We start from the raw sequence: 12,206 nt of genomic DNA, 5'->3' as shown, positions 1-12,206 counted from the left end.
TCAATGCTTAGGTAGGCGGTAGGTGTTCAAGTAACAGCTGCATAAATGGTAGAACCCAAGGTTTCCCAGAACATTGCCCAAAGCATCACACTGCCTCTGGCTTGCCTTCTTCCCATAGTGCATACCAGTGCCTGGCATTCCCCAGGTAAGGAATGCACAACTGGGCATCGATGTGATGTAAAAGAAAACATGAATCATCACACCAGACCATGGTCCATGGTTCTCATGCTCATGTGCTCATTGTTGGCAGTCAGCATGAGCATGAGCACCCTTGCTGGTCTGTGACTATGCAATCCCATACACAACTAAATGTGTTGTGTATGGGAGTGTAACAGATTTTAGAATCTAGATGCACTGTGTATTCTGACTCCTTTTTAGCAGGACCTGCAGTTTTGGAGATTGCCTTATTCTGTTGTCTAGCAATCAAACTCTCACATCCTAATCCTTGCTCATTTTTCCTGTTTCTAACACATCGATTTGAGGACAAAACGTTGACTTGTTTCTTTATATATCCCACCAACTAACAGATGCTATGATGAAAAGTATTCTTCACTTCATCACTTCACTTCCCCTCTTTGATTATTTAACCTATATATAAATATCCTTTCAATAGAATACCTTAAACCATTTGGAGGTGCTCCTTTTCAAAAACTGCAGTAGATTTTAAATAATGTCTTTACTTTGTACAAGTAGCCTGTCACAAAAACACAAAAATCATTTATTTTATTTTCTGTAGTTGAATTTGCAAAAATATTGCCAAAGGTAACACAGTTTGACAGGAAATAGTATTTAAAAAAAATATTTTAAAAATAGTATTTTTGCACCTGCAAGGTGATTCACAAAGAGCTAGGAGCTGGAAACTTAGCATGTTGCGGGATACGCCATGTGCTTAAAACATTGGGAAACTGGACATGTGGAGGACAAAAAAGAAGTGGCCTAAAAATATCTACCGCACATTATATGTATCTGAAAGCCCTAAGAAGATATCCAGCAAAGACCTGACACAGGTGAAACGCTGGTCTGCCCAATCAGAAGCTATGCTACAGGACGCGGTCAACGACGTAGACTGGGACATGTTCAGAGCATCCGCAGTCGACATCAATGAGTTTATGGATGTAGCAGTAAGCTTCGTAAATATGCTAGCAGATGAGATCATCCCCACTGCAAGAGTCGTGACGTTGCCGAACCAAAAACCGTGGGTAGACAGATTGATCCGCGCTGCAGTGAACACGAGGACCGCCACCTACAACGCGGGTCTCGCAATTGGCGATATGAGCACCTACAAAGCAGCCTCTTATGGCGTGCGACCCGCGGTGAAGGATTCCAAATGTCGGCACCGGGAGCTAGTGGAGTCTTACTTCAGCCAGGGCGACACATGGAGCATGTGGCATGGATTACGCACAATCACGGATTACAAAGCCAGGAACACTGCGCCGACCAATGCAGACACTACATTCTCCAACGAGCTGAACCAGTTCTACGCCCATTTCAAAGTTAGCCAGGCAGCTAATTCTAACGACTGCCTGACAACTGATGTCATCAGAGAGGGACCGGCGATCAGCATCGCAGAGCACGACGTCCGAGCGGCGCTGAGGAGAGTGAGCATAAGGAAAGTGGCGGGGCCAGACGGCATCACTGGCCGTCTGCTGCGGTGCTGTGCTAACCAGCTAGCAGGTGTGTTCACTTCGATTTTCAGTGAATCCCTGGCTAAGTCTGTGGTCCCCACATGCTCTCGCCACTGCTCTACTCTCTCTACACTTCAGACTCTACACTTTAGTCTCTTATCTTATTGGATGATGTTGTATGTGTATATACGTTATGTTCACATATGTGTACTTGTGTGTGAATGTGTACAGTTTTTTATATGCATGTGCATATTTGCATGTACATTATATTCTATATACTCTTACATGTCTTACAATTCTTAAAATGTTTTCTTTCTATTTTAATTCTTTTATTATATTATCCCTCTGTTCAGCACTTTGGCCGACACTTGATGTCTTTTAAATGTGCTATATAAATAAAGATGACTTGACTTGACTTGACTGTGTGGCCACCCACGGCTCCAATACCATTGTGAAGTTTTCTGACGACACAGTGGTGTTGGGCGCCATCTCCAACAACGATGAGGCGGTCTACATGGATGAAGTAAAGAATCTGGCATCATAGTGCCGGAACAACCTCCTCCAGCTGAACGTCGGCAAGACCAAGAAGCTGGTGGTGGACTTCAGAAGGAGTCAGCAACGAGACTACAAGCCCATTATCATTAATGAAGCTCCAGTGGAGAGAGTGCAGTCCTTCAAGTATCTCGGTGTCCATTCTCCTCAGACCTGACATGGTCTGCCCACATTCAGGTCCAATCCAAAAAGGCTAGGCAGCGCCTGTATCACCTATGACAACTGAGCAAGTTCAGGGTCTCGCCAGTGATCCTCAGGAAATTCTATGCAGGCACTGTGGAGAGCATCCTCACACAGAACATCACATCCTGGTATGGAAACAGCTGTGTCAAGGGTAAAAAAGCTCTTCAGAGAGTGATCCGTATGGCAAAACACTGCTGCAGGACTGCTCTCACTTCCCTACAGGACATTTACGTGAGGAGATGCTGGACTAGAGCAACTCAGATTTTGAAGGACCCATCCTATCCCAGCAACGAACTGTTCCAGCTTCTGAAATCAGGCTGCACCATCTGAACAAAAACAGAAAGGCTCGAGGAGTTTTTATCCTCAGGCCATCCGTGTGTTGAATCATCAGCAGAGAGATACAACAGTGACTGTAAAACTCAGAGGAGAATCTGTCATGATTTGGGGCTGCGTTTACGCCAGATCTTGTCAATTACAAATGCAGAAAATTACTGTTTGATCTACCACACAATAGAGTCTTGAATGTGTCTAATTGACAATGTCTTACTTTTCTTCATGACAGTTATCTGAAGCACACTGCCAATGCAGTAAAAATCATACCTAGGTAGAAAAACACAAAACAACAGAACTCTTTCAGTCATGATTGGCCTCCCCAGAGCCCGGACCTCAACATTATTAAAGCAGTGTTTTATCATCTTGACAGAGAACAGAACAAAAGGCAGCCATTTCCTTCAATAAGTTGAACTATTCCTAATGACACTTTGAAGAATTGACAAGAAAGTTACCTAAGAGAGTTCAGGCTCTGAGATGGAATAACAGTAATTCAGACCAGGAATATTAATACAAGTTACTGAATTTTAGGACAGTAAACCTTAAAAGCAAACATGAATTGAACTTTCCAGTCTGTTGAAGGGTTTGATAAAGTTCTGGTCACCTATAATGACTTCAGTCACTCAGTCCAGCATACAGAGCAGGGACCCACTCCCTAACCACTTTCTGACTCTGTAACCTGTAGTAATTATTCATATTGTATGGATGTTGTTTGACTGGAATATGTTTTCTTCATTAATTTCAATATGTACAGTGCTGTGGGCCTGACAACTCATTTTCACTCTCAGAACTTCAAATAACACAACAACAACACTACAACTAACACTACATTGTTTTTATTATGCTTCTTATCATAAACCTTTATTGTCTTCTGTGTTTTTCTTTTTTTCAAATTGTATGTGCTTCTGCATCTTTTCTTCTGTAGACCTGAAAACACATAACAGTTTTAGGGTTTTCTCATATCTGTGCCTTTCCTTTTCTACATCCTTTCTATTGATTCCCATCCTCTTTTTTTGCCATCAGTCCCAGGGGGGGCAAAGAATATCAAACAGTTTATGATTCTAGGAATGTTTTAAGTGCCCATCAGTTTTAGATGACCAGTAGACCAGTTGCCAAGCTCATTTTCCCTGTCTTACTCCACACTTCTTTTCTTTTCCTTCAGGCTGTGACTATCTTAGTATCAGAGAAAGCTATCATCCAAAAACCACAAACCTTCAAGTTCACACTGAAATCATTTGGCTCAGAAAACTAAGTAAATCACAGCATTTACAATATTTTTAGGGGTGACATAAAGTTCCCCTGGGATTTGAATAAAGTTTTCAGTATTTTCTTAAAGCCATCAGAGGCTTGAATGCATAATTAATCCTTCTTTCACACATTTTAAATTCCACATTACCCTACTACAAAATGCATATTCAGTGTGCATCACCTGCTGTGACTGGTTGGCAGCAAACCCCAATCTTGTCTCAATAAGCTGAAAGAAAATTAATCAGCCGGCAGTACTATATCTGCATATCATTGTTGAGAAGGTTTCCCATAATTTTAATTTTAGGTCAATGTGAGCGGTGCAACTGACATGGAGACTATGATAGATTATTTTACAGATAATACCCTGTCAGCACTTATGCACTTTAATGTATGCAGAAAACGAGACAAACAGAAATATTGAAGTTCTCAGGTTGAATTTCTGTGAATCTCCATTGTTACAAATGGAGAATAGTACAAATATGGTTCTAATGAACTGGCCTTCATAAAATCAAGGCAAATTTCTGATAGTGAGCCAGTACATACCCGAGTGCCCAGCCCCGGACAACAAGAACCACGAACGCATGACACCTGAGGGCATCAGCCACCGGCAGGGAGTGTGGTGGGGGAAGATAGGCCTCATACCTTGGAGAGCCTGAGATGTTCCCATAGAGGTGGAGTCTAAGACCCGACCTGGCATATAGACACAGATGTACAGGCACACACAGACCCAAACTTGCATTCCCACCCTCATGCACACATATACAAATACTCAGCACTCACCCAACATGTAGACAGACACAAAAAGACACTGTACACACAATCACACTCCCCAAACATACTCTATACCCCAGGCACCACCACCACCCCCAGAGGGGGAAACCACACCTTGACTCAGGAGATGTTACCCTTTTCCCTGGGATGGAGACAAGCAGCCCTCGCCCAGAACCGCAGTAGCAGGTAGGCCCCGCATCCCAGACCACAATTGGATGGCCAACTCCTCCTACCAGCCCCTTCGCCCCAATGGCTAACAGAGAACGGGGGTGTGTGAAGACCCCAAACCTCCCTCTGCCTGCTTATATGTAGTGTTGCTGCTACTGTTCTAAAGGGCATGGTGCTTCCTGCCAGAGAGCAGCAGGTGTAGCACTGCCCCTCCCAAGAGCCCTCAATGTCTACATGCATTTAAAATTGAGAAGTGGGCACTGCCGCCAGAGGTGAGGTTGAATACACAGACCGTCTTCTGGACACCGTTTAACGTGTCCACCCCCAAGGCCCTATATGTATGTGTAATGATAGTGTGAGTAATGTGGATGTCTAGGTTGCAGAATAAAATTGAGGCACAGGCGGCCAGAAGGGCAGAGGGGGAGTGCCTCCCCTGCACCCTAGGTGACACACCTGCACCCCAAGGCCCTGCATGTGTGGGTGGTTGTGGTGGAGCGAGGGAGGGTGATGAGTTGATGTCCGCTTTATTTCAGGTCATTTGAACGTGGCTCAACTATCTTGAGAAATTGTGCTTCCTGGCATGAAATATACTACTAATGAATTATGGTTTTAGGGAAACTCCATGAGGGGGACTTCTGTTCTGTCATAACAGAGTTTGATTGATCACTGTTGTGACCTAAATATAAAAAGATTGATCCTCTATGTGACAGGGGACAATTGTGCTGATCTGTCACAGCACCTTTTTCTCCTTGTGCTTGCTGCAAAAATGAAAAGGGTCTCTTCTGTTGGTCTGCAGTCTTGATATACCCATTTTTTTTCCAGCACAGCACCAAAGCTGAAGCCAGAGGATGGCACATTTTATCAGTTTTTTGAAATTCAGATTATTTGGGCTCTCTAAGCACAATCTATCATTTAAAGCTAGTTAGCATTAGCGTAATTGCCAAAACCATTAAGAAATTCCTCTGTGAACAGATATTTACACATTAATTTCTTAAAAAACGTCTTGTAGTCTTAATTATATCAACCAACCCCATTTAACACATACTGGGTACATCAGAAACCCCAAAACACTGATTGGTGTCCCAAAAGGCTAAGGCTACAGGTGGCTGATGGGATAGGATGATATCAGGTATCTTCTAGTTTTTCAAGTGTGACTTGCTATTTCTTCATTATCCGGTTGTTAAGTGATGACGTGACGAATCCTACTTCCGGGCCTAAAGTAGTCTGCGTTTAATATGGCTTTTGTGTTGTTAACATGTTTAATGTTTTGTATTTTCTTCTATTTAATCTCAAAAACCTCCTAAAACAGTCAGTGATCACTGTTGACCTCCCTCGGCTTTTATTACCGCTAATCATTTATTTAAGCTCAGTTTTTAAAATCTTAGGATGTAACTACAGCCCAGCCCATGCAGCAGTATATGAATGACTAACCTCGTATTGTGGATGGTATATCTCAATTGTTCTCCTGGCTGAAGTTTGGTCCTTTTACAGCATCCTGCCATGCGATTACATTTGTTCCTGACCACCGAGAACACTCACGGTAACTTTTATCAAGTGGAAAAAAAGTTAGCTTGTTTATATTATGCCAACATAGCTGTGTCGCTAGCGGTCACGTAGCACATCATTATATACCAGCTAGCCAAACTTCAGTAACCCTACAAACATCACTGCTGTTTAGTTTTCTGTCTTCATTTATGTTGGAAGTGATAACAGAGCTGTACTTTTTAATTTGTTTCCAAAACCCCGCAGTCAGGACATGCTATATTGTATTTAGATAGAAGCTAGCGAGCTAACTTCCTGCTAACTTCTAACTCTGTTATATGTCATAAATTCCGTTTTCATGGATGCCTGGATGTTAAACTCAATTGTTACACCTGGTAGAGCAGAACGCTGATCATTTTATTAAAGATGAAAGACTTTAGACAGTTTTTCAACTCTCAGTAATGCCATAGTGATCATTAGGCCCAGACACGGCTAGTGACGTCAGACTTAACGACCGGATTACCACGTGGTTGTGTTAGGAATGTGCAGACACAGGCAGACAACTTCACAGCATTAAACATTAAATATAGCACAATATTTAAACCTAACGATTGCAGTGATGGCCACTTATAAACCAAAGTGCAGGATGAACAAAGGCTTTGAGTTCTTTTCAGATCAGGTCTCAAAGGCAGCTCATGGCAAGGGAGGACACTGAGTTGACACAGTAAAGTGACTGCGCACATGTTTGCAAACACAACTTTGTTCTAATTTGCAGAAGTGTACACACACATACGCTGAGCTATCTGCGACAGTTTAATTGGGAGATTGTAGTTCCAGTTTTTGTATTTCACAGCCAGAGGTCTATTAGTATAGCCTTTGTAACGGATAATAGCGATAGAAAAGAGAATTAGACTAGGTCTCGTTCCTGACAGAACATTAGAATAATCCCTGCTACTTAGGACAACAGTCAAACATTAAATACACCAAATCCACTTCCCCCGCTCACAGAGCAAAAGGAAGCTAATGAACGAGGCGCCTTTACATTTTCGCCTTTATAATTGAAGTCAGACAGAGAACATTTATTTTCATGAAGCACCATAAACCACGGCTGCAACGTCCTCGTCCCTTGCCAAACAAACACGCACACAGTGGAGACACGCGCTCACACAAGCATGCACATCAGCCTTGGCCTTTTAATCTCAACCAGGCTGAGAACATTCATTTTCTGAGTTGTTAAGTTCAAAAGTTTAATGCAGGAGTGAGAGAAAAAATAAGCCACAATAGAAAGAGAAAAATTGATGCAGTTAAGAGAATGATAGTCAAAGGCATAATAAAGAATAGATAAAGCTAAACCCTGTTTCAGGCCACAGTACCCGAGAGAAAAGTGTCAATTTGGAGACACTTCAATATCTAACTTTGATGTGGGGGTTGAAGTCTATTTCATTGAGACGTAGAAGTTATTGAGAAATCGGCAAACTGACCTTCCATTCAGAGAATATGACTATGTCCCAGAGTACCTGGAGAAGGTCATTTAGGCACAGATTGAATGTCAAACCAGGTGGCTAAATGGCAATATTGATACACTGCTTTATGGGAATATCAATTTTGTCATCTGTAATTGGTGAAGTGGCTCTGTTATCAGTTAGTTACAGTGGTATGATTTTTTTTTGTACATTTGTCACACTGTAGTCTTTCAGATCATCAAACAGGCAAAGATAACTTATGTAAATACAAAGTACAGTTTTTAAAAGATGATTTCATTTATTAAGAGAAAAAAGTTTGCAATAATTAATCAAAACCGACTTGGCCCTGTGTGAAGAAAACAGGATCCATGAGAGATCCGTGATGTGAAAACCATTGCTGATCAAAAAGAACAAAGGTTTGTCTCACATTTCGCAAAAACATCATCAAGATACTTGGGAATTTTTTCTGTGAAATGATGAGATGAAAGTTTAACTTTTTGGAAGCTTTACTAACACAGGATTAACATCATACCAGCAGTCAAACACGATGGTGGTAGATGGTCTAGACTTGACCTGGACAACCTACTGCACTGTAAGACCGAATAGTAATAGTTTGATAAATGAAATGAGTTCCAACTACTTAAAAACCTGTTATAAGTTCATACACCTTTATTTTTTTGAGTAGTTTGAAAAAGTTTGTTTTTTCAAGTTATCAGTACTTGAATATATTGATTAGTTTCTGGCATTGCCCTCAAATAATTTGAGTTTTAACACTGACTTACGTGCCTACGTACGTACCTACGTGCGCCACCTGTTTCTTTATGAAGTGCTGGCAACCATCTTGGATTCCTCGCTTCGAGTGCGAATGCCCGCTCATTACTCCGAAAGAAACTTGTGGAACGTTAATATCCGAACAGAAATAAAAACATTTGTCAAGGGGTTTTTTGCGGCATTGCCTTTGACGCTGGATAAAGGAGGGCATGCTATGGTATGTTACGGACTTTTGAACTGGAACAGCTAACGCTCTGCACTTGGCTAGCTGCATTTACCGCCTTTGCAGCATCTTCAGGAGCGCTTTTGTGGTAAGTTTTATTTTTTCTGAAACTATAGTTCTCCGTTGTAATATGGGTTTTTATCGTCATAAATGTACAACTCTAGCAGGCATTTAAGAATTACATGCATGCGTCGTTTTATCCATGTCGGCTTGGCCCCAAAGTGTTTTGCATGAATTATGCTAATAAGCTCATATTTAGTATAACACATTATTAGTCCCAGCAGAGGCTGGGATTAATAATGTGTTAATAACTTTTCTAATCTCTTACTAGAAGTCTTTAGAAGGCGTTTCTGGATTTGCAGATTATAAACTGCCTTGTGGTTAAATTGTTGAATCAATATGCACTGCTGCGCTGCTTCACACTTAGCGCATACGTGGATATTGACTTTGGCTAACCCATTTGCTAACTGGTGGAACTTAAAACTTACGTTTAGTTCTCTGGAGTTGTACATATTAAAACTGGGGCAGCAAAATTGTAGGCACAGGACATACTTACAAAAGCAGTGATTAATCATTACATAATTAGGCGGTAGAACTTGGTTTACATTGCAAATAGTTATGTATACTAAGTTGAAATGTAGAATCTTCTGAACTGTAAAATTGTTGTGCCTGGTCTATTTTAGGTTAGCTTAAGGATGAATCCATCAATAATATATTTACCAAACAGTTATTCTTTCGTTTTATTTTATTCTGATGCCCAGTGTTCATTAGTGAAAGACTTAGTTTTTTATCTGTCAAGGGCTGGGTCTGTGACCCAGCATTTTGAGTTTATTTTGTATTTTTGCTTTCTTATGTTATATTGAAATGAGGTGAAGTTCTTGTATTGTTGTTATTATTAGTTAAGGTTTAGTTGAGTTCTGGGCTGGTTATGTTTCACCTGTGTCTCCTTGGTTATGTGTCTTTTCTGTTCTATGTGTAGTCTGTCTTGTCTTCTGTGTTTTACTGTTATGTCCATGCCAGGGCAGAAGTAAATCTTCAGGGGTGAAGATGCTGCTTACCTTGACCAGCTAAGACTACAGATTGTAGATGAAGTCGAGAAAAGTGAAAAGAATCCTGATTACAAAGCTGATGCACACAACTTTGGCCTTGCGATGCAAAGAGATCATCAATGATGACCTACCAGTAGGTCAGATCCTGGATTGCTGGCCTACTCTGAAATCCCAGTCCCAGGTAAGAATGTATATAGATGTATCTAACAAGATGTATTTTATATCAACTCCTGTTATCTGGCCTGTCTGAACAAATTATGCCTTTGGAGTGTAAGGATTTTGATGTATTTTGCAAAGATTTATAGACTAATTGAAACTTGTAAACACAAATGTATCCTGTGTGTTCAGATCTGTGCAGAATTCCACAGGATTACAAACCTTCACCTGAAGAACCACTTTTATGCTGTGTTGGACCAACATGCTCCCCGGCTCCAGAGCTTATTCAGAAAGAAAGCTGTTTGCACAGGGAACGTGTCTGATATCCTGTCTCAGCTCTTCAGAAGCTATAATCTCCAGGTTAGTGGGTTTTTGTCTTGTTTTTTGAGCTTTATTTAATTTGATCAATTTTAATTACCGTTCTTGACTAGGTTAGCCAATAATTTAAAATAAAAATTTTCTTGTGACGTAGGAACAAGCTGATATCCATGCCCAAAGTGCTGGTGTGCTTCATGCCCTCTCTGCCTATTTGTACGAAGACACCTCTACCTTCATCAAAACATGGGATGTAAGTTTTGGACAAAGTTGTGAACAATATCTTAGTAGCATCCTTGTTTAGATTTCTCAAAACATTATGACACTTTGAGAGTTTGAGAAGCATCTCCATGCTTGGATCTGTCTACAACAGTGTCCATGTCACATAATGGATACACTACATGTTTTTAATGTATGTAGACCTTCTATAATGTTCCTAGCCCAACCATACATCACTGTACAAATGAAAAAAATATATAACTCCTATTGACTTTCTGTTGTTATTGCTACGATGTATGACATTGCTTTACTAAAAGTACTATTTTTGTCAGTTTGTTTTCTCAAATCTTTGGTGTGTTGTGGCTTTTTTCTGATCAGAGCCAATTCCAGCGATGCAACATTCTTCTGCCCGGAGAAGACTGCAGTTTTGGTCGAGGGTAACATGATCATTGATTTCACCACCCTGGCTGATGCATTTCTAGTGATATTTGGACTGACCTACGCCCTGCACCTAAGCTATCCAAAATGTTTGGCCAACATTTTTGACTTCATTCAGAACATTTTGATGGGTCTAGAGGGTGGGAAGTTGAAGCCCAAAGTGCTGAGTCTTAAAAATGATCTTTTGGCAGCAGAATAATGTCCAGGGTTCCTACACAGCCCTCAAGTGCCTGTTAAAGCAAGTAATTCAGTTTATCATGTTTCCAAGTCTGGATAAGTTTGTTGTTTTTTTTTGGGTTTTTTTTAAAAAGAGAGAATAGAATAAAGAAATCTTTGCAGACTCTGTTTCATACTTCATTATCTTAAAGCCACATACAAAGTAAAAGGGGTGATTTTATTTTATTAATTTATTTTTTCCCCCATCATCACTTGTGTTTTAGTTGATTTTGATTGTGTTTTTAGTCAGATAACTGTAAATCTATAGAGAAAATGAAGGACAATCTCACTACATTTCTGGCTTTGAGGTGGGATCTTGAATGTCACTTAAGGAACGTTCCTCCTGAACTACTCATAACTGACATAAGGCGCTAAGGAGGTTTATAACACTTTGTTTTATGTCTCTGAAGAAGTATTTTTCTATTTAATGTTTTATTGCTTTGTTGTTGAGACTGTGATTGCACTCTACAAATGTGCATTTTGCATAACCACAGTATTGGCATATTAAAAAGGTTACCAATTATATTTCAGTGTATTAGCTGCACTATACTATACTATTACTTTCATTCGGTTTTCCCACCTAATAATGCAGGATTTTCGTTTCCTTTTGTTTGTTTTTTAATAAAAAGGCCGTACTCATGTGTTAATCAAATTTGAATACTCTTAAAACATGTTGTGAAATTCTTTATTTCTAATATTGTAACCTTGTGCCAAAATTTCCGACATTATTCCCTATAAAATGTGGTGGATTTATGTCTTTGGGCTTTTTGTTAGAAAGGCTATGTGTTAAAGTAACTCAAATTTGTAACTTGAATTTATATTTTCTGTCTTATGTTTTTACAAGTGTAATTATTTTTGGGCACTTTATTTATTTATTCATTTTTTTTATATCAAATTCAAAACACAGATTTGGATATTACAAGCATTTGTATTTTAAATTTTTAAGTTGTATTAGCTTAAAATGGTTAACATTTTGAAACTAAAAATTAATTCCTTA

General features: G+C 40.0%; 1 protein-coding gene across 1 annotated transcript; it reads left to right on the top strand.

The window, feature by feature from the left end:
* Positions 1-9,902: 9,902 nt before the first annotated feature.
* On the top strand, positions 9,903-11,192 carry LOC146609961 (uncharacterized). The gene is made up of 4 exons (XM_085346752.1): positions 9,903-10,046; positions 10,214-10,381; positions 10,494-10,593; positions 10,888-11,192. The coding sequence occupies exons 1-4, from the start codon at positions 9,903-9,905 to the stop codon at positions 11,190-11,192; spliced, it is 717 nt and encodes a 238-aa protein (XP_085202878.1).
* The last annotated feature ends 1,014 nt before the right edge of the window (positions 11,193-12,206 follow it).

Source organism: Diplotaxodon limnothrissa, linkage group LG22, assembly GCF_057381915.1.
Source record: "Diplotaxodon limnothrissa isolate DT_005_m linkage group LG22, D_limnothrissa_male_GT1.1, whole genome shotgun sequence".
Taxonomy (NCBI): Eukaryota; Metazoa; Chordata; class Actinopteri; order Cichliformes; family Cichlidae; genus Diplotaxodon; species Diplotaxodon limnothrissa.
This window is presented reverse-complemented; position numbering and strand designations above follow the sequence as displayed.

What these genes read in the sequence shown, in the direction of transcription:
- LOC146609961 (XM_085346752.1), top strand. Translation starts at nt 9,903, where the DNA reads ATGAAGTCGAGAAAAGTGAAAAGAATCCTGATTACAAAGCTGATGCAC. An exon ending in CTCTGAAATCCCAGTCCCAG is followed by an intron (nt 10,047 to 10,213) that starts GTAAGAATGTAT and finishes CTGTGTGTTCAG; the next exon opens with ATCTGTGCAGAATTCCACAG. An exon ending in CATCAAAACATGGGATGTAA is followed by an intron (nt 10,594 to 10,887) that starts GTTTTGGACAAA and finishes TATTTTTGTCAG; the next exon opens with TTTGTTTTCTCAAATCTTTG.